Source organism: Alligator mississippiensis, chromosome 6 (assembly GCF_030867095.1).
Source record: "Alligator mississippiensis isolate rAllMis1 chromosome 6, rAllMis1, whole genome shotgun sequence".
Lineage (NCBI taxonomy): Eukaryota > Metazoa > Chordata > Crocodylia > Alligatoridae > Alligator > Alligator mississippiensis.
The window spans coordinates 82935516-82957972 of record NC_081829.1 but is presented as its reverse complement, the minus strand read 5'-3'; the positions used below and the strand labels follow the sequence as shown (position 1 = coordinate 82957972).

The window sequence follows — 22457 nt, the reverse complement described above, 5'->3', positions numbered from 1 at the left end:
GGTAGAGACCATTTTTATTAACTTGAAGGACGTTCTGTCTAGAAATAGCTTTGTACTTAGGGTGAAGCTAACTCTTCCTGCCTTTGCACCAAGCCGGAGGAACGTGTGTACTATGTGAGACACAGAATCTACATCTCAGTCCTTTAGGGATGGAGTAAGGATTGTCACCCTGTATATCACCAGCGCAGGAGTTTGTAGCTACTGGCTCCACACAGTCCTGGAGCCTTTGGTCCCCTCCCTATGGAGTTCCGCTATGATGGAGATTTCCCAGGGCTCTTATGATGGCAAAATTTCACTCATGCAGCATATTTTACACCAAAATCCTGATCTTCCTTGTCTCTGTCTCCCATTGAACTCATTGAGAGTTGTAACTGTGTTTTCAGGGGCCTTGAGTACAAATATACGGGGGTAAAATTGCACTGAATAAGTAGGAGGTAGATGGGCATTAGGTAGGGGTTGGAGAATAAAGCATGTTGGCTAACCTTTTCCTCAAATATTTTGTGGCTCATTTTGCTTTCTTTCCTCTCCATGGTGGATAATGGAAGAAAAGTCTCAACAATCAGCTGCTAGTGGGAGTCAGTCAGGAGTGAAAGATCATTGTAGAGTTATCCAGACCTGGCGTCCAGACCTGTTGGATAACACACTTGAGTTGGTTCTGAAAACACATGGGATTTGTGTTTCTTTTTCCTCCTTAGGTCTGGTTCCTGAATTTGATCAGCTTGATAAAGGAAACCCAAACTGTGTGGTACTTGGAGAGGCTGCAGACAATTTTTCGTACCAAAATCTCAATGAAGCTTTCCGTGTTCTGATTGGATTGGAGAATCCCATTCTGCTATCACTTGGAAGAGGGTGAGTTAAGTACTCTTAGTTAGAACACCTAGGCCTGCATATTTGTATACTTCTCTCAGCCTTTTGCATTTAACTATCCCATTTTATCCAAGTCGTACAACATATTATATTAGTTTGTGTAACTGTGTCCCAAAGCTGGCTTTGAAAATCTCCACTGTTGTGTGTGTGTAGAGTGCTTAGAGCCAGTGCCGAACCTGTTGGTATACAGTGAAAAGTAAGTAACTGGATCAGATGTTTGATGAAGGGCTCTTTAGCAGAAGAATGTACTTGTTGCTCCTTCCTTCTCCCTGTTCAGAGGCAGTTTGCTTGCCAGCTCAGCTTTCTTGTACAAGTGAAAAAGGAATATAATTCTCAAAAACACATAAGTGGCTTAGGAGCCTAAGTCTCATCGACTTTAAATAAGATACAGACTTCTGAGTCACTTTTGAAAATAGGATTTGAGCTTCCAAGTTACTATAAAGTTGCCTGAGTTATTTTTCTAGTTTTAAAAGAAAGATGCAGCATAGTGGACTCTAAATTACCCAAAATGCAAGTTCCACATTACAGACTCAGGGCCTAAACCAAAACCCATCAAAGTCTCAAAATAGTTCCTCTTTGTATCCAACGCACTCCTGTCTACTTTACCCGCATCCTCCTTTCCCTCCTTTTGAGTTTCACAGCCTTTTAAGGCTGTGGGCCAGATTTGACTCAGTTTGGGTCAGAAGCCACAGAGTGCCTGATCCTGCAAGGGAAGGTGGCAGCAGCAGGTACTTTCCCTGTACCAGTTGTGGGTGTTTTCCCCGTGGCAGTGTAGGGAAAAGTGGGCGAGCACTGTCTCTGTGCCTGCAGTGGGTGCTTTTCCAGTGCCCAGGCTGGGGAAGGCACCCACCACTAGCATGGGGGAAGTACCTGCTGCTGCCACCTTTTCCTGCACTCACCACTGCCGCTTTGCCCTGTGCCAGCACTTGCTGAAGCCCTACCCACTGCTGCTGAAGCCCAAGGGAGCCAAATGGCACCAAGGCCCCATGTCTGCAGGCTGGAACAAAACGCTCTGTGGGTTGGATGTGGCCAGTGAGCCATAAGTTGCTGACCCCTGGCGTAGAAGATTCCCTTTATCTTGTTTGGGTGCCAGTCTGAGCTGTGAGTACCATGGAGAAAAGAAATTGGTTTCACTAAAGTAGCTTGAGAGTCGGACTGTTGGAGGTTAGAAACCAGAACCAGTTACTTGTTACAGCAAGTAGATTGTTAAATATAGTCCTACGTGTGAAGTAGGGCAGGGTACAGCTGCTATAGTGCTGTAAGTTTTGTTATATCCTGAAAGGTTTCAGAGGCCCAGATTTACTTATTCATGATGAGTCTTACAATATCAGACTTCACAGCTTTACCTTTAATTTTGGAAGATGATGTATGGCACCTAAACAACAGTCTAGTGGCAGCCAGGGAGAAGTCATTTGCTTATCAATCAAACATGGTAGAGTTCACTCCCAATTAAAATGCTGGATTATGAATTGAACATGCTCAGGGTGAATTCTTCCATGTCTTTCCCGAGGATATTATAACTTGGTAGTCTCGCCAGCACAGGGTACCCTTGGCTGAAGCTCAAAATAAGCTTTCTACCTCTGCTTCCCCTTGGAAGTAGCCACTAAGCATGCTAGATCTCTGTGAGCCCTTCAGTTACTATCATAGAAAAATAGGGCTGGAAATGCTCAAAAGGATATCAATCAGTCGTGTCCAGACCATCCTAGACAAAAAATGAAAACTTCCAAGGATGGATATTCAGTAACTTCTCTAGGTAGTTTATTCCAGTGCTTCATAGGGAGAAAGCTGTTTGTAGTATCCAACCTCAGTCTCCCATTTTTCAATGTAAGCTTGTTATTTGTCCTTACTTTGGGAACCCAGAGCACAATTGATTACCATCCTCTTTAAAATAACTGTTCTTTGTATTTTAAGTGTTATCAAGTCACTGTCTTATCTTTAAACTACATAGACCCAGTTCATCTACCCTTTCTTTATATGACATATTTTTTCTGGACCTGTAATCACTGTTGTTGCTCTTCATTTGACTCTTTTCAGTACATCCGTGCCTTTCTTGAAATGCACTGTCCAAAACTGAACACAGTACTTTAGCTGAGATCACATCAGTATTGAATGAAATGAAAGAATCACTTCCCTTTGCTTGCATACAGTACTCCTGTTAATACATCCCACTATGCTATTGGTTTTTGTGGGGGTGTTGCCAAAACATTACATTGTTGATTCGTATTCAGGCTGCGATCCACTATATTCCCCAGGCCCTTTTCAGTAGTATTCTGTCCTTAGCAGTTGTTCCCCGTTTTGCATTGGACATTTAATTGTCCTGAGTACTTTGTACTTAGTTTAATTGAATATCATCCTATTTAATTTAGATAATTTTTCTAGTTTAAAAAAATAATTTTGAATTCTAACCCTATTTTCTAAAGTGTCTGCTTACCCTCTAGTTAGGTATCGTACACACATTTAAGAGTACACATAGTTTTTTTCCTCCAGACTGTTGATGAACGTATTGAAAAATACTGAACCCAGACTAACTCCTTGAGAGCCCAACTTGATACTTCCTTCCGGTCTGATAGCATGGCCCCCCTTGCACATTACAAGTATTGTGCAATTAACTGGTTAAGTGTTCAATTACCTAGAAACTAGTTACTTCTGAAAAGTAGCTATCACATGACAAAAGGCTCCAAGCAGCTATGAAATTAGACCTCAGAAATGTGTGCTGACTTTGTAGCTGCTTGCTATCCAACATGAATTTGCACATGTAGCAGGGTCTCCTCTGCAGCTAGGAGCCCTGTTAGCTGATGGGGCTCCCAGCCGCTGGGGTGCATCATACTCAGTGTAAAACCTCTCAGCCCCAGGGACTTTGACATAGTCCTGGGATTTCACGCACCCCCAAGCCCTAGGGATCATGGCAGCTGTGATCCCTAGGGTCCAGGGATCTCATGTTACCCCTGCCCTGGCGGTACTGGGAAACCCCTGGGGCCAGAGGATTGTGGTGATCCTCTGGCCCCTGGGGTTTCCCACACCTCCAAGGCAGGGAGATCTCCCTGCGGTGACCCTCCGACCCAAGGGTTTCCCACAACCCTGGGGCAAGGAGATTGCTGCAGTGGCGACCATTCAGCCCTGGGGGTGTGTCGGCACCCCCACAACTGGTAGCCCCTCAATTGGGGTGTGTGGGGCTCCCAGTTATGGGACCTTGCTTTTTGTCAGTGCAGGGGGAGCCTAGGATCAGGCTTCCCTTGCGCTGGCAATAAGGCGCAATGGAATCTAATACATGATCCGACAATCATGCCTCCTGCCATGTGTGTGTGGTATGGCAGGAGGCATGATTGTGTGAATTATGCATTAGATCCCATTGTGCCTTTATGTGCACATGTAGCGGGGGTCTGTATGATTGATGACTACTCTTTGAGTATGATTATCCAACTAGCTATGCGCCTACTTTAGTGTAGCTTCATCCAGACCATATTTCCGTAGCTTAGCGATGAAAGTGTTATGGGAGACAGTGTGAAAAGTCTCACTAAAGTTGAGGGCTATCATATCAACTGCTTCACCCCCATCTGCAAAGCCCATAGAAAGGAAATCAAGTTGATTAAGCATGACTTCATCTTGACGAATCCATGTTGACTGGTACTTATCACTAAGTTAACCTTTAGGTGTTTACAAATGGATTGTTTGATGATGTGCTCCAGTGTTTTTCCAGGTATTCAAGTTAGACTGACTGGGCTGTAATTCCTTGAATCCTCCTTTTTCCCTTTTTTTAAGGTGGGTAGGGAAATCCAATATGGAATGTAAAACACTTCATAATGCTGATTCATTATTACTATTTCTAGGTTTTTAACATTAAACCTCAGTAGTGACCTAGCAAATGGTCTGAAAGAAGCTGTTCTTATCTGTTGTGCAATGTATAGATTAAAAAAAAAAGTGCATTATTGGCCTGAGACTGTAGCGACAACTTTTTTCAGACCATAATGGCCATGAGAAACCTTCTTAGCTTGTGGATTATTGATCCACTGGAGTTGAGCTTATCAGCTAGAAGGAGCAGTTGAAATCCATTGTGTTGGCACACATGACACATGTGCTCTGGTTCTCTAATACGTGCAAAATTTCCTACAATTTTTTCCGTGAGAAGAATAAAGAGGAAAGTTCTGAGCCAACGAGATTTATTTACGTAAAATAAGCTGTTTGTGTCAAATAATATTATCCTTTAAAGGTCAAAATGGAATAATGCTACATTAGAGATCAGCAAAGTTAGAACATTAAAGCTTCTAAATCCTATGTATATTTATTATTTATGTCATCTTAAAAAGCAAACCATTATTTTTTTCAAAGGCTTTCTTATAAAATAAAATCTGTTCCAATTCAGTGCATTGAGATTTCACTTTGAGCCTATTTTATACAATCAAGACTTTGATAATACAAGCATGAATTCTGTGGTCCTTTCTAAACTAGTTAGCCTGACAGATAAGTTTTAATGCGCCGAAAAGAGAAATGATATGAGAGAATGATACAACTTTTTGTCTAGAGAAAAGCACCATGTAAAAAGCAGCAATGAGCTGCTTTTACCATTCACATGTAGAATTAAAGTAATTAAAATAAATTAAAAAACACACCTTGAAACAAAAAGGATGATTTCTGCTAAAATTTTAGTTCATTCTCTAGAAAGCAAGAGTGTCAGAGTCACTGAAGCAGAATGCCCTCCTCCAGAAAATGGAGTGATTTACATTTAGCATCTGTTTTGGGCTGAGAGTGGGAATTGGCTTTGTAATTTCTTCTGTCATGCCACTGTCAGAAAATTAAGCTGTTTACGCTAGACTATAGAAGGTTAATGGCTGTTCTAGCAAAGGTCAAGTGGTCATTTTAAAGAGAGGCTGTGCTGAATAATCGAAAATGGCAGAAGGATAAGGCATAAAATCTTATCTGACTGCTCATCCTAAATTTTTTTCTGCCATATAGGGACCTGTCTTTGGCCTGATCAGAAAAGCTTTAAAGACTGGTACTAATGTAAATTTCTATTTTAATAAATCAATATAAAGGCACTAAATAATATTGAGTTTCAGGGTACCAAGTGTTGTTTTTTTTTTAGAAAAAACAAAAAGAGGCATAGTTAGTGATTTTTGTCTTGGTATAAATATTTGTACTGGATATGTAGTTATGATGACTTGCAATTTGCTTGTGCTGTTAATACAATAAAATTAATCATTTGCAGTTTGAAAACAAGTAAGGGCTTTTAAAAATAACTTCTGGGCTAACTATTTTTAACAGAGAGATCTGATTTTTCTTACTGGATAGTAAACTTTAATTGGAATTCTCTTCATACTCTGACAAGGGCCCAGGTTTTTATTATTTACAGAGTTGTTCTATTTACTCCATGTTGGAACTTTTATAGTATTGAAAATACGTAACAACAATAAACAGTGGAAAAGCAAAAGTATAATTTCTTGATCAGATTCTTGACAATTCCATGTTGCATCATGATTCATCTCCCCCTCTCGGCCTGTCTCCTCTCCCATTAATGCAAAGGGAAAACTCTGAATAATCAGACTGGGAATAGGTTTAGGTTCTGTTTTCAGCTGATGTAGGCTGGCACTGGCTAATTAAAGTAAATGGGTCTAAAACAATTTATATCAGTGGAGGGTTTTTCCCTCAGCTACTATTTTGGTTGGATTGTCAGTGCTGGCATCTAGTTTTCTTTCAGTCTGAATCACACAAAATGTGGGTGTGATTTGTATCTCATTGATCCATATTTAGTGAACTTGAGAGTTTCACTAATGTATAAAATTTGAGATTTGACTCCAATTCTAGTTATGTCACATCATTTGAAAAGTTGGAGTACCCTGTTGCGATCATAGAGTACACTGGCAACTTGCGGTTGCAGTCTGCATATTCTGAATCTCTTTGGAAAACCATTTGAGATCAGTTTTGTCACTATTCCACTTCTGTGAGAGAAATGTCATCTTTGACTGCTTTACAGTTTCATCCTGGCTTCCATTTAACTAGTTCATAACCACAGTTTTTTCTTTTTCTGTAGAAATGTCTCACTGGACTTCAGCATGTCCAGAAACTGGTTCACAACACCTATCCTCAATCTTAGTGTTTTTGCAAAGATAACATACATCCATTTGTGCCCTGAAATTGCTCAGGACTTAATTGTAGCCCGTAATTGAAGGATTTTATTTAATATCATCATTAACAATCTGGAAGATGGGGTGGATTCCACCTTAAGCAAGTTTGTGGATGACATCAACTGGGGGTGTAGTAGATATGCTGGAAGGTAGGGCTAGGACTCAGAGTGACCTAGACAAATTGAAAGATTGGGCCAAAAGAAATCTCATGAGCTTCAACGAGGACAAGTGCAAAGTCCTGGACTTAGGATGGAACAATCCCATGTACCACTACAGGCTTGGGACCAACTGGCTAAGCAGGCCCATGCGAATAGGGAAGCATTTGGTTCAGATTCGGCCAATTTAGAGGGCAGTGATTAGATTCGGTGATTCAAATCACTGTTCCCATTCAATTTGGCTGAATCGGAATTGGAGATTCGGTGCTGATTTGGCGCGGATTCAGAGATTCGGATTGGCCAGGGATAGGCAGGCACAGCCAGGCAACTGCAGGCTCTCCCGTGGCTGCTTCAGCTGTACCTGCATTTCCCTGGGTGAGGGGAGCTGCAGGAAAAGTCCCCATGGCTTTCCTGCCCAGCCCCATCCCCCACCTGGCCCCAGCCTCCCAGCCCTTAAAAAAAAGTGCATGGCACCCTGCTGAGCTGCGCTGCACCTGCACCATGGGGCAGCTGCTGCGTGGGTGCCAGGTGGGGGGGAGAATCCCTGATGCCCCCCACTGCCCCGTGAGTCCCCAGAGGCCCCCAATCGCCGCTGCCAAAGCCTTTAAGTGTGGGGCTTTTTTTAATTATTATTATTGCTGGGATTCTGGGGCGGGGGATGGGGCTAGGCACGGCAGCCATGGGGGCTTCTCCCGCAGCTCCCCCCACCCGGGGAGAGACAGGTATAGCCAGAGGAGCCACAGAAGAACCTGCAGCCACCCAGCTGTGCCTGTCTCTCCCCGGCCGATCCTAATCTCCAAATCTCTCCAAATTTCCGAATCGATTGAGAAGCTTCAGATTGAATTTGGAGCTTTTAATGGGTCTCCCGATTTGATTCAGATTGAGAGATTTGGCCGCTGAATCTCCTCCGAATTGAGTCAGCGACTGAAGCTTCGCACCGCCCTACTAAGCAGCAGCTCTGCAGAAAAGGACCTGGAGGTTACAGCGAACAGTAAGCTGGATATGAGTCAACAGTGTGCCCTTGTTGCCAGGAAGGCTAATGGCATACTGAGCTGCATTAGTGGGAGCGTTGCCAGCAGATCGAGAGTAATTATTCCCCTCTGTTCTGCACTGGTGAGGCCACATCTGGAGTGCTGGGTCCAGTTTTGCTTCCCCTGCTAGAGAAAGGATGTGGACAGAGTCTAGCAGAGAGCAGTGAAAATGATTTAGGGGTTGGGGCACATGACTTCTGAGAGAGGCTGATGGAACTGGACTTATTTAGTCTGCAGAAGAGAAGACTGCTGGGGGATTTGATAGCAGCCTTCAACTACCTGAAGGGCGGTTCCAAAGAGGATGGAGCTGGACTGTTCTCAGTGGTGGCAGATGACAAAACAAGGAGCAATGGTCTCTAGTTGCACCAAGGGAGGTTTAGGTTGGATATTAGGAAAAACTTTCTCAATAGGAAGGTAGTAAAACCCTGGAACAGGTTACCTAGAGAGGTGGTGGAATTCCCATTCTTGGAGGCTTTTAAGACCCGACTCCACAAAGCCCTGGCTGGGATGATCTAGTTGGGGATGGTCCTGCTTTGAGCAGGGGGTTGGACTAGATGACCTCCTGAAGTCCCTTCCAACTCTAACTTTCTATGATTCTATGAATAGCATTAAGTAATAATAATAACAATACTTATATGAAGTGTTTGTTATTAATTAGAAGAGGGGCTGAAATGGCACAATCTCTCTCGCGTATCTCCTGCAGTGTGCAGTCCAACTGATAAATGAAGAACAATGGGATTATTTTGCAACAGGCGTTAGATTTTCAGGCACAAAACAAACGCGACAGAATGTTTGGTGCTAACCATTTATGTATTTAGAGATGTAAAATGAGAAACAGAAATTCATTTAACAATAGGTCCTGAGGTCCGAAGAGAGTTTCTGGATAGCAGTCTCACTGTAAACCTTTCCGTCATGGCTGAGAGTTTGGGAGCGCCCGCTTGGAACTATTCTAATATTGCATGGTTGAAACATGCTACAAACTGGCCCCTGCTAATCAAAACTGCTCTGTGTGTTTGGGGGGTGACCCAGCCTTGCTGCTCTAGAGAACCATGCAAGCTAATAACTGACACCTGGGCAGAGCACATTAAAATTGTCCTCTGTCTTGCATTTGATGCCAATGTCAGAAAAATGTAATTTTAAACCAAGCCAACTAGGCATAACTGTTTGAAGTCATGTCCACTGCTGGTTTAAACAAACAGAATTAATTTAATTGAATTAGTTGAATAACATTCTTCCTGTCCCTGATGTCTGGTTTCAGAAGTTAAGGAATGGTAATGTAAGAAATTACAGAAAACCACTGAAATATGAGCAATTAGTGCATTTTAATATGGCTCCTGTCCTGAGATATGTTCATTAATGCTCCCATCAGGTGTTAGCAATAAAAGAAAGTATCCATTGAGCACACTGTACTCCTCAATAAACAGCCGTGTACATGGTCTGCTCTACTGTAGGAGAGTATCTAAATAATTTCTAAAAACAACACACATATGTAAGTTTTCTCCTCCCATTTCTCATGTACCTTGTCAATAAAAAAGCTATGATCTTGTGCCTTTATCACAATGAATATTAATTTTTTATAGTCTGTGTGAGATAGCATGAAGTTGTGTGTAAATACAAATACATATGCAGCAGAAAAGGACCCCAGGTGGTTAGAAGGAACACTTTCAAAGGATGTTGGTGTAGGCATGAAAAGCCTGAGAAAACTACCCTGCTTTTTTCAACAAGAAGTTTTGAAAAATGCCTCTGTGTGTGTTGAGCTGACTATTTGAACAATATTATGGACTAATTTGTCCATTAACAGAATAACCAAGAACAGCATTAACCAATACTCACTATTTCTAGTTCTCTGCTAGCAATTTATTAGTGACTCTGATATACAAATAAATATAAATTTCCATTTATTAATGGCTGTGTTAAATGATTGTGATCATTCTGTATCTCCTGGATGTGTATTAGTTGCGTGTCCTTTTCTTTTTAAAGAATAGCCTCAATAGATCCGCATATTAAAATTTAATGTCAAAACTTTTTATTGGGAGGAGGAACCAGTGCAACATCGCATGTAATTACTCTTTACATCTTAAAATCATCTTCTGTATTACTTGAAATGCTGATTTCAGAAAATCTTAGTTTTAAATTAAACAAACTAGGCAGAAAGTGTTGATGGACAAACAGTTATACCCATTTAAAGGGGTGAAAGAATTTACTGTGGTTCACCTAAATTCACTGCAACTGTTTCATCTGTATACTCCCATGCCACACTAAGTGAAGTTAAACCTGGGTAGCTTGCCCCTTAATTAAAGTGTTAAGGTGCCACAATATAACTTAATTTGCTACATGGTAGGAGCATCAGCTGATGTGCTTATGAGTGGTAATTTCTGTATAACTGTTTAAGTCAGTCCTAATATTTTGGTCTTTCATCTCCTTATGAATTTATAAGAAAAATATGTTGGTCTTTTGTCCCCTAATGAATTTATAAGAAAAATGTCCAAAAAAGCCCTTTAAAAACTGGTCATGTTACTTTGAACCATTCAGTATTTTGTTAGTACAGTCAAATAGCTTGCATCTAGATATAATAGTTATTTTCTGGCTAAGGGGGAAGGAATGTGGAAGGTTACCCTTGAAATAATATTTGGGTTCTATTTATGCAAGAGGTATAGTTGTTGTTATACTATTTCAGCTGTCATCCTTTGTGAGGGTGTTCAGTGGTCGCCAGTTTAGAAGCAGAAACCTGCGGCCAAATTCAGTGAAAATGTGTCCTGTATGTTAGATCTGCATTTGATCTGCAGTCTGGTTAGATCTTTCCAATAGCAGTGCACAGCATCATTTCACAGAGTCTGTTCTTAATGTCCATGTATTAAATTAAGCGTCTAGAATTTCTGATGACTTAACTTTTGTTACAGCCATATGGACATCTATATAGGCACAGAAATAATAAAATATAGTTTCTTTATGTTCAATTGCCAACATTTTTATTTCATTGGAACTTTATCACTTTCATTTCCAGACGCTATTATAAAGAAACCGATGGTCTGAAACTTGATGTTGGAGTGTATATGAAGGCATTAGAGGTATTTTATAGCATGAATTATGCTTACCTGCTCTTTGCACCTTGTTAAAAAATAACTGGTATAAATATGAGTTCTTTTCTATAATTATTCATCCTGGGGTAAGGAAGTTTCCACAAATTAAACTTAGTTGCTTCAGACTAAGGATGTCTTGTTATTTTTTCTTTTTCCCCTATGTGGTGTGTCTAAAAGTTCCAGCATGAACTTTAATAGTATTGGGTTTGTATATGTTAAGGAAAGACTGTTGAAAAAGGAGTCAAAGCTAAAAACTCCACTAGACGAATAAAATGAGAAATGGGTTTGAAGTAATTATAGTGATGGTGGCACTTAGCTATCCCACCCAATTTTGGGGGTCGCTATAAGCAAGTCTTGGCATTATGACTACAACATTGGCCTTAACAGCCAAAAGAAAGACACCTAAGTAAATGCCTAACTTTACGCATGCCACTAATCACATGAATCATAGCATGTGGTTAAATCATTGCAGGATTGGAAGGCAGGTTAAGTGGAGAGATGGGGAGGGATTCACTTAGTCTCTGTAGCTTTTGAGTTTGCTCACCCATAATAGATGAGACAGGCTTTCTGTTAGCTAGAAAAGTTTTATTTATTAAAGCATGGGTATGTAACCCCAGCTAAACAAACTTTCAACCTTTCAAGCCCAGACCAAATCTACGAACCTTTAAAAAGAGGTGAAGTGGGTCAAAAAAACCTTCAGACATCGACATTTGGTTTCAATCACAAACTCAGACACGGGGCCGGGGGTAGCCTGTATACTCCTGACTCTGCCCTCGGTGCCTGCTGCGACACTTGGGGGGGCGGGGAGGGGGAGAGAAACTGGCAATGGTGGGCACTAGCTTGTGTACCCAGTGCCCACACTGCTTGCCCGCATGCCTGCATTGCTGGGGGTGGGGGGCAGCTGGGCTCTGGCAGCTGGTCCTCGGAGTTTCTTCCTCCCCTTTCCCTTCCCCACTCTTTCTCCTTTCCTAGGGACCGACCAAATTCATGGCAGAAGTGGAGTGTGTGGCAACACCTTTAATCTTGCGGGTTCCACCACATGCGCCCCCTCCCAACCACTGCTGATTGATGGAGGGGCTGTGCTTGCAGCTTGCTCCTGATGGGCAGGGAGGCAAAAACTGGAGTTTTAAACTTGGCTCCATTTTTGTCTTCCCACCACTGATTGACTGAGGGGTCCAACAGCCCCACTGCTTGCTACTGACCTGTGAAGAGGCAAAAAAAGGCGTCATGTTAAAAAACATGGTTTTCACTTCCTCAGTGAATTGACAACAAGATACAGTTCCTGTGGAGTGTAAGCAGGGTGGGCTGGTGGGGGGGGGAAAGCTACTTGCCTTGGGGAGCTGGCGCTTGTAGCAGGGGAGCTTGTGTGTGTGTGGGTGTGGGAGACCTGGAGCCCTCTGAGGTTGGGAGCCTGCACTGCTTGGGGTAGGGGATGCCTCCCTTTTTGGAGCCCACTGGCCATGGTGGCAAATTCCACCAGCATTAACTCTGCTAGGTTTCCATGCCAGAAGTGCTGGGGCGGCTGGCAGCCTGCCTGCCCGGGGCCGTAGCAGCGTGGCTTGGGCGCTCTGGAAGCAATGCAGCCGGCAGGCAGAGCCACGTGCACTCTGGCTGTTGCTGCCCCTGCCCACCCCTGGGACCAGCTGCCAAGCAAGGCACAGCATGAGCCCCCCTGTCCCAGCCCCTTCCACCCCCTGACTCACGATGTCCACGGCAGAGCCCAGCCCTGTCGCTTCCCCCTGCCTCTGCTGCCAGCCTGGGGTTGCTTGCTAAACTGGGATAAAATGATGTAACAACCTCCCTCATTCCCCCCAGCAACTGCAGGGGTTTCCCTCATGAATCATCAGGGAAGCAAATACCATGGCACCGATTTTGCCGCTCTGCTGGTCAGCAGCACGCAGTGGAGCTGCTGGGGCCCTCGGCCAGTCAGCAACAGGGATTAAAAAAGAGGTTAAAGTTTATAACTGCAGGTTTTGCAGGGGCACGCGGGGGAACCTGCAGGAGTAAATGTTCTGCCATGAATTTGGTAGGTCGCTATCTTTTTCCTTTTTTTCTCTTTCTTTCTCTCTCCTTTTTCTCTTCTATTTTTCTCTCTCATATTTTTTCTCTCCCCTCTTTCTTCTTTTCTCTCTTTTTTCTTTTTTCTCTTCTCTTCTTTTTTCTTTCCCTTTTTATCTTTGTTCTTTCTGTTTTCTCTCTCTCCTTTTTCTCTTCTTTTTTCTCTGTCCTCTTTTCTTTTTTCTTTCTCTTTCTTTTTGCTTTCTTTCCATCTTTCTTTTTCTTTTTTCTCTCCTTTTTCCCTTTCTTCTCTTTGCATCTTCTCTCCTCTCTATTTCTTTCTTCTTTTTTCTCTCCTTTTTTCTCTTTTTCTCTCCTTTTTACTCTTCTCTTTTTTCTTTCTTTTCTTTTTTCTTTTTCTTTCTTTGTCTCTTTCTTTTTCTCTATCTTCTCTTTTTCCCTTTCCCTCTTTCTCTTTTTTCCTCCCTCTCATCACAACATGCTTAACAAAAAAAGAATACACAAGAAAGGTAATATATGAAGTTTTATTTATTGCTACCAGGTTTCTAAATATAATTTAGAAAACCTGGTATTTACTGTCAAAAACAAACAAACAAAAAAAAGCAACATTTATTATTATTAAGTATATTAATAGGCAGTGTGCCCTGCCCTGTATCCTCCACCCCAATTTTGTTTTTCTGGCATGCCGGCACTTGGCACCTTACAAGGTAGACACCGTGATTTTTTTCAGCACTCCAACCAAAGTGTTGTCTACCTTTGTTCTAGATGTTTCAGGAGTATATTCCTCCTAACAGAAAGCAATCACCCTTCTGCTAGTCACCTTCATCTACTAATCTATTACATTACTTAAGGGCATCAATCAATAATCACATACATTTTATACCATCTCCTGAGGTTGTGGAGTTGAACAAATCCTTTTCTAATATGCAGTCCTATTTCTGTCCTTTATTTTTCAGTATGCCTGCGATATTCAAGCCGAGGTAGTGGGAAAGCCATCAAAAATGTTTTTCCAATCAGCCTTAGCAGAAATGGGAGTTGAACCTCAGCAGGTAAGATTCCCTGTTCAATAATTATTGGATTTGCTGTTCAGTTATTGGCAGTTAAGTGTATTACTGGTTCCTTATTTTTCATTGAAGCTATAGAGGGATTGATGGAGTGTGGACCTCAGGTTTGGGCCCACACTGTCTTGTTCAGTGGCCGTTCCACAATGATACTTTTCATGTTCCAGGGAAGTATTCACACCACCTAGAAATTTATTCTCATGAAATGTTACAAGGGATCTAACGAGTAACGTTTAAAAATAATTTATGGGACAAACTATTTTTGCTAAATAGAGAGGAGCCTGACCAGATTGTGGTGACCCGCTGGATATCTTTTGCCCACTAAGTAATACTGCCTTGAAGTACCTCAATGGAGGAAATTCAGCCCCTGGAATGGGCCGCAACATATTTCAAAATTATTTCTCTGTTGTTGTTTTTCTGCTGTGATCCTTTTTGCTTTTCTTTTACTTCTTTCTTCCTACATTCCTTTTCCTGCCTTTGCCCTGTATCATATTCTTCAAGTGCCCCTCTTTTCCCAGTTTTCTCCTGCTGCTTCTTCCCTTTCCTCACCCCCTCATTTCCTCTTCTCTGCCAGATGGTAGTATTTCAGTAGGAAAGGAGAGACTCTTGGCCTTGCAAGCAAAATTAAACTGTGAAAATCATTTTCTTGTAACTGAATTATCACAGCTGTTTGTCAGAAAAATCAGCTGTGTTCCTGCATTCGTTATACCTGTGTTCTGCACAATTAAGTCTATTCCTAACCATACTTGATAGTGGTTGCTTTTTGTAACGTATATTTTTTTGATCTCATAATTTCTCACAGTAGTATGTGAATATTCTACTTGATTACCATTACCAGTAGAAGAATCCCTCACACAGCATACAAACACATGTATTGATATAGCCATTGAAATATGGCCCCCAGATATAACCTTTTTTTCCCTGTCCAAACTGTTGATACCTGATTGCTGTTTAGTGTTTAGTCTTGCATGTCGCTTGTTACATTTTGGCATACATGAATAGCTGTTATAGTCTTACATTGTGAGTTCCTTTAGTTTTTGGTTAAAGGAGAGAAATGCACATGAGAAAAACCTTAGGTGTGTATCTTATGTAAGATACTTTGTCATATTGACTTCACAAAATGACAGCTGCCCCAGATGACTGGCAAGTTAAAGGTCCAGCATGATGGAAACAGACATATTTTTATTATTATTATTATTATTTATGTATAGTACTTGCAAAACTACACACACCGCATTGCTCTGGAAGCTTAGAAGATATAGAAAAATAAGAAACATTTGCTTTTTAAAAAAATGTCCTCTTATGTTATGTTTGGGCTCCTGATGCTCTCTAGAAACCATCCTTGATAGTGTGCTATCTCCAAATTATTAGGATGGCCCATTTTTCCCCTCCTTTATTCTATAGATGTGCTTGGATTCTCTTTATTGATTGGTTATGTCACATACAGCCTTAGGATGAATATGGAATGAATAACAAACATCAGTGTATTATAAAGTAATTATTCCAACCAAACGTTTTGGTGACATAACAAGAGTTAAATTGCAGCAGTTTGTGTGGTCCCTAGAACTTACAGGTGAAATAATAGTTCTGTAATTCAGCATGCATTTGACTTTTTTCTCTGTCTCCATTCTATAATAAAGTAAGACTTACCGAGCCATTCTAATCCATCCCCTCCTAGCGCAGGATTGTTCATCACCTTAGGCATTTTGTCCAGACTGGTTTTAAGTACAGGGTCTTCATAAAGTCCTTGTGCACTTGTAAACTTTAATAACTAAGTTTGTAGGTATGATTGAAACAATCTGTAAACGGCATTTAAAAGCAAATTTATTAATGTTTTAGGACATCTAGAGTACACAATGATAGACTTAGTAAGTATAACACATTTATTCTTAAATAAGATGGAGCTCCATATCACTACGCTCTGAACGTACAGCAGTTCCTAAATGATGTTTTTCCAGAGAAGTGGATAGGCAGAGGTAGACCAATTGCTTGGCCACCTCGTTCACCTGACCTGTTGCCGTTGTACTTCTTAAGGGGACATGTTAAAAGTGTAGTTTACTTGTCAAACCCACATTCTTTGGTGGAACTTAGGGCTAGGATCACCAGTGCAATTAGTGTAGTAACTCGAGCAACTGGGAAACGTTTTCAAGGAGCTGGAAGATTGGATTGAGCACTGTATCATGATGGATGGTGGTTATGTTGAAGTCTAGCATTGTGTGTAGGACATCTAGTTGTCCTAAAACTTTAATAAATTTGCTTTTAAATGCCATTTACAGATTGTTTCTATCTTACCGACAGTCTAAGTTATTAAAATTTAAAAGTGCACAAGGACTTTATGAAGACCCTGTATACCAAGCAGCAGGGTTCCTACTAGTACACTAAGGAGAATATTCACAGCCTAATTGATCTCCCTGTCAGGAAGATTTTCCTGGGATTCAGCCTGAAGTTTCCCTTTTAAATATCACCTAACTACACCTAATTTTGAACCATGGATTGCACCAAAACATTCCCTCCCTCCTTGAGGTCTTTAGTTATTTGTAGATTGTTACTTTATCTCTTTGCAGTTTGTCTCTTAAAGATATACAGGTTTCACTCTTGTAATCTATTATAACGCAGTCTCTCACCACTCTATTTGCGGTTGCTTTTTTTTGCACTCTTTCCTGTCAATATCTTTCTTATGCCACAGTAGCTAGACCTGAGCACCATATTTCAGGTACAGTTACACCAGTTATTCATCAATCTGTTAATCCTGCTTGCAACACCAGCCATTTTAGAAAAAAATGGTATTTGAGGAAAAAGTGGCTATCAAAAGAGCTCAGCCAGAATTCTGGTTGCTTAACAAGCAAACAAACAAACAGGAAAGCAAAAAGAAAGAGCTCTCAGACTAAGTTGAGAAAGGAAGAGACCTTTGTTGGCTGTTTTCTTTCTTTGCTGTTTCTGCAAAATAGGGTTACCCAGTCTTTTCCTGTGAAATGTTAACCTGTCTGGGGTTGTCCCTTACTTTTGCCAGACTCGTAGAATATTGAGAGCATTCTGAAATGGCTTTAGGATTGCCAAGATCTCATCAGTTTGTGATGTTATGTTTCTGTATGTTGGTTGCCTTCAGAAACTGGGGAATGGTGTGCGTCTGTAGCCATATTTCTGAGAACCAAGTTCAGGCAAATAACTGAATTCCATTAGCAGGCTGGCACAAGCTTTCTCATTTCAGGCCTAATTCACTGTTCATTAGAGTCAATGGAAAGGCTTCCATTGACTTCACTTGGCTTTGCATCAGGCCCTGAATAGTAGCAAAATAGACAGCGTGTACTACATAGCCCATGCATTCTGCATTCAGCAAATTTTCATAATCAGGTTAGGGACTATATTATTTTTTAATTTGGTTAACATATACTATGTTGAAAAATATTGTCAATAAGTGTATATATATTTCCAAAATAAAGATATAGGACATTTGGTCCTTTGCAGTTGGTATCCTATTTACATGTATGGAGAGAAATTGTCTTACATAGGAGAAAGATAGCACTAATAGTGCCCCCTGTGTTAAGAGTCATTTGACACTTTTCACTTTGGAAAAAACTTTACGCTTAAGTAATTAAAAACTGATAAATACATATGTACAAGGGGACTAAATAATGGCAATATGGACAACTTTAACTGACATTTCCCAACTTTGGAGTACTTGAACTTGAAACCCTAATAGACTTTCCACATAGTTTTTTAGATGCATTGTGTATATACAATAAAAGATCCAGTTCATGCAGTGCTTTTGGCTTCTTAAAGATCTTTCATGTCATATTTTTCTGTGTCCTGACTGGTCTGTGTCTCTAGTCAGTAGCAAAATAAGGACCACCCTAATTGCTTATATCTTTATTTTTGAGAATTTTATAATTCATTCTATTTCTGACTTGCATTTAAAAGTCATAGCAGCAGTTTCACACAATCATTAAATCACTGTAGATGAGCTATGTTGTATAAAACATATTACAATTTTCTATTACCTTATTCTTAATGAAAAATATCTTTTTAAAATACAGCTGTCTCACTACAGTAATGCCAGACACAGGCAAAGCTTAAATTTCTCAAGCTGCTTTAATCAATAAAGTTATCACCAGTCATTTCCCTTGATAACTGCTTCTTACCGAGACCCTGACTGCCTTCTACTGCTGAGATGTTTTCAGCCTGCACTTGGAATAGAAGGAACTCCCTAAAGTCCAATTTTCATTTTAACCTTTCCTCAATGGCCTAGAAATAACAGATTGCTGGTATTACTTTAATAGATTGGAAATTTAAACCTCTTAGAGGTAACCAGATTCTTCTTATGATTCAGTAATACGACAAAGAATAACACATCTTAAAGGTTACTGAAATACCTAATTCATATATTTTAAGGCTGCTGTAACAGTGGATGATTTTTACAGCTTTACAATAAAACCTAAATAATGTTAAGGTTCCAGCATTTTTATATAACTGTTAAAAAATGGCAAAGTGTTCTGTTTTAATGGGAATTATGGTGGGTCAGACCAGTGTGCATAAACTACTGGTCCTTAGCAACAAATTTTCAAGTCTGTTACCTACAAATCTCAAGTGTGACTCAGTGGGGCATAAATGCACCGAGAGGTCACACCAGGAGTAAGAAGGGGTGCTTATTTCTGTATTTGGCATTCCACTCCAGTCATTTGGGAATGGGGGCAGAAGACTTTCAGTGGAACAAATAGGGGTTAAGTGACCAAGTGAACTTTCAGGTTTCAACTCCCATTGAAAGCTTATTCAAACCTAACTACCCTTGGGGCTCTTAGAGTATTTCTTTCTGTCTCATCTGCCTTGGTGTATAATTTCTTCCAGATCGTCCACATTTGATACCCTTTGTATGTCTGATGTTTGCTCAGACAATTGGTCCCAAATAGAAACATCATTAAAAATAAAAGGAGGTCTTAAAGCCTATAAAGTTATCTATCAGATCGAGGGAGGAGGAGTAAAGTAAATACAGAAAGTTTCTCTTGCAAAGGATTTTAATATATTAGTGAAGACTTTACTTATAAACTGCTGTTGCTGTGTATCCCAGTCATTTTTGACAAGATTAGGGCTTTTAAGCTTGTAGTGAAAATCTGCTTATGTATAAATACTTTTTTATTCTAGGGGGGTTCACCATATTAAATATTCTACAGAAGTTAACATAGTTATTACTGTGGCATCTCATTCATTTGCTCCTCCTTACTCTTCAGGTTTTCATATTACTATATGTGAGCTTGGGAATAATTATCATACTGTAACATCAAAAATTATGTATAGATAGGTAGATAGATGTGAAAAGAGTTTAAATTAGTCATTTATTTTTTAGATATCTAATTTCTTCTCCTTTTAAAATACTTTTCTGTAAATTTACTGCTTGTTTGGCAACACTAGAAGTGTAAAACTCTGCTCAGAGAAGCTATAGTGAAAGCATGCACCCATCTACCCCTTACTATAAGCTTAACTAGTAGTGACTACTTTTGCAGGTGAGAGGATATTTTAGTCCATATGTTCTTTTTGTTCTCTGCCTATCTCTTGAAACTGCCAAAACAATTCCCAGTTGTGATGGCCAAACATTTGAACACTAGGAGTTAAATTGTAGCCCCAATTCTTTCCTTATAAATTCCCAAGCTGCCATCTCATGGTAACTGTTTCTGGTCATTACTGATCTAGACTGGGTTTGAACCAGCATCTCAGAGGTAAAAAGCTATGATTTGTAATATATTTATTTTATTTTATTTTTATTTTTTATATTTGGCTAATCATCTTGAGCTGTCCAACTGTAGTGAAATTTTAAAGAATATTTTTAAGAAATATAAAATATATTTATAACCTCTTTCTTTTGTAGATTCAGCTTAAAACTCAAGAGGTTTTTTGATAGTTTTAGTACATTTCTGTTGATTTAAAAAAAATAATTTCCATACTCTAATTGAACAGAGGAATGGCTTGCGTTCCCTGTGTAAAATGTGAGCACAAACTGGGATCTTCTAATTCTTGCTTTCAGTGGGTATGTGACCTTTCCGTTTTATATCTCTCTCTCTCTCTTCTTACCATATTGCAGTCAGAGAGGAAGTTAAACCTAGGTTTGACAGGTAGAGTTTTTTTTATTTCCCTTGACAGTACACCTCTTGACCTCTATCTTCTTGCCAATGATTTTTTAAATCCTAAATGATTTGGGAATAATTGCTCCTCCTTTAGTGATTATTGCCCTTCACCGATAGTAAATCTGTGAAATCCCCAAGGGCTGCAGTACATTTTTGTATGCGTATGCCACAAGCTGGCCTGGATAGGCATCACTGCTCATGCGCAGCTGCAGTTTCAGAACTGACTGTCTTCTTGCACGAAAACTTGTCTATACAGAATATAATACACTGCTGGTGAGCGCATTTCTCAGCTAACACTTGGATTTCTCAGTAAGCCAACATGGTGGCTTCTCTTTTTCAAACTCTTTCAGGCCTGCAAGAACTAGAGAGAGATTGTGTTGCCTTCTGGACTCATGTTCTCTAATGGGACCAAAAATTCAGGCTGCACAGTCAGCTGCCCTGGAGGAAGGGAGGTCCTTCCATATCCTACAGGTACTCAGGCCAGAGCAGAAGAATTCTGCTGACATACACGAGAGGATGGGAGCTCGATCTCATTATCTACCTCCATTAACTGGATCCTCCCTCCTTTCTTCGCCTGGCAGGAGCCAAGGATTGACCTTAGGCACAAATAGTTCTGGGGAGCAGGACTATTTGTGAGAAGAGAAGAGTTTAATGAAGGGGCTAAATTAAAGGCCCCTGAAGCCCATGCCCATGGCTGAGAGATGATTGCAGGAGAAACTGGGGGCTCTGTCCTTGCCCCTTTTCTCGACTACATGTGTAGCTCTGTATGTATATGGCAGAGCTGTTAGCCAGTTGGATGGAGCTATTTGACTGCCTGGCATTTTCCCTGGTGACACTCCAGAAGGATTTTCCCCTTCCCACCATAAGGTAGCCACTTCCTTCGTCCTGATGCCCTTCCTTGATCCCTCATTACCGGTGAGGAGAAAGCATGGAGGCTCAAACTGCAACTTGCTGTTAAAGGGGTGTCACCAGCTTGCCCTTTATGATTTTACCAGTGTCCTGTGGGCATACGGCTTGGCCACAATATAGGATTCAGCAGATACTTGCTTACTGAGGACTTGGGCTCTGTTTTCCATCTGAATCAACAGCATCTTAAAAGGCAGATTTAAGTATCAATGAAGGGGTGACAGAACAATCCTTGGCTTAGTCCTTGGTATTGAAGTGTGTACACTAGGTGAGGTCTACTGTTGTAGAAGACCTGGAGGAATTTGTAGCCCTGTCCCTTAGCACAGTACGGTTAGTTAAGGTTAGAGAAGTATCACTCCTGCCCTGAAGACGAAGTGGTCATGAAATCTGAATTTCACAAGCGAGTCCTGTCCCATATTGCACAAGCCATTCAAAGGATTCAAATCTTGCAGGCAAAGAACTTAGCAACATGGCATATTATAATATGGTCATGTGACTGACAATGCAGTCAGGATAAAGTATTTTCAGTGATGGTTCAACACAAGTCTTACCATCGTTCATTAAAGCAAGGTGTGATATGACTATGTTCTACATCAAAATAAGCTGCTTTCACTTAAAAGTGATTTCTGCCTCTATACAGCATTGGTGAAACTGGTGCTGGGATACTAAACACAGTTCTAGTGTCAGCATCTTAAAAGGATGTGAAAATGCTGGGGATGTGGAAAGAAACCTGATGTTAAGGCTAGAGAAAATGCTTTACGCTGAGAGAAACATCTGTACAGTATTACTTTTTGAAAAGATTACACAGCATTGTACACTTGATTACAATGTATTAGTTCCAGGTTTGGGAAAAACTTTGGGTATTAAGAGTCTTTAATTTAGGGAACAAAAGCATAATAAGAACCCCCGTAGACGTCAAACGAGGACAGAGAAATTCAAATGAGAAATTAGGTACTTTTTAACAGTGAGGGTAATTAGGAAACACTGCTGAGGGAGATATTAGATAATCTCTCTCTTACTGTCCTCAAACTCTAACTGGATGCCTCTGTTAGCCAATACAAGTTATATTTTATCCAAACACAATTTGATGGGCTCAATAAATGGGT

General features: G+C 40.6%; 1 protein-coding gene across 2 annotated transcripts in view; it reads left to right on the top strand.

Moving 5' to 3' along the window:
• Positions 1-22457, top strand: part of LHPP (phospholysine phosphohistidine inorganic pyrophosphate phosphatase) — a 164749-nt gene that overhangs the window by 26744 nt on the left and 115548 nt on the right. For both annotated transcript variants that reach the window (XM_014611391.3, XM_019482846.2), the window contains exons 3-5: positions 696-849; positions 11177-11240; positions 14228-14320. In XM_014611391.3, coding sequence (XP_014466877.1) covers positions 696-849; positions 11177-11240; positions 14228-14320 — 311 coding nt within the window. The remainder of the gene's footprint in view (positions 1-695; positions 850-11176; positions 11241-14227; positions 14321-22457) is intronic.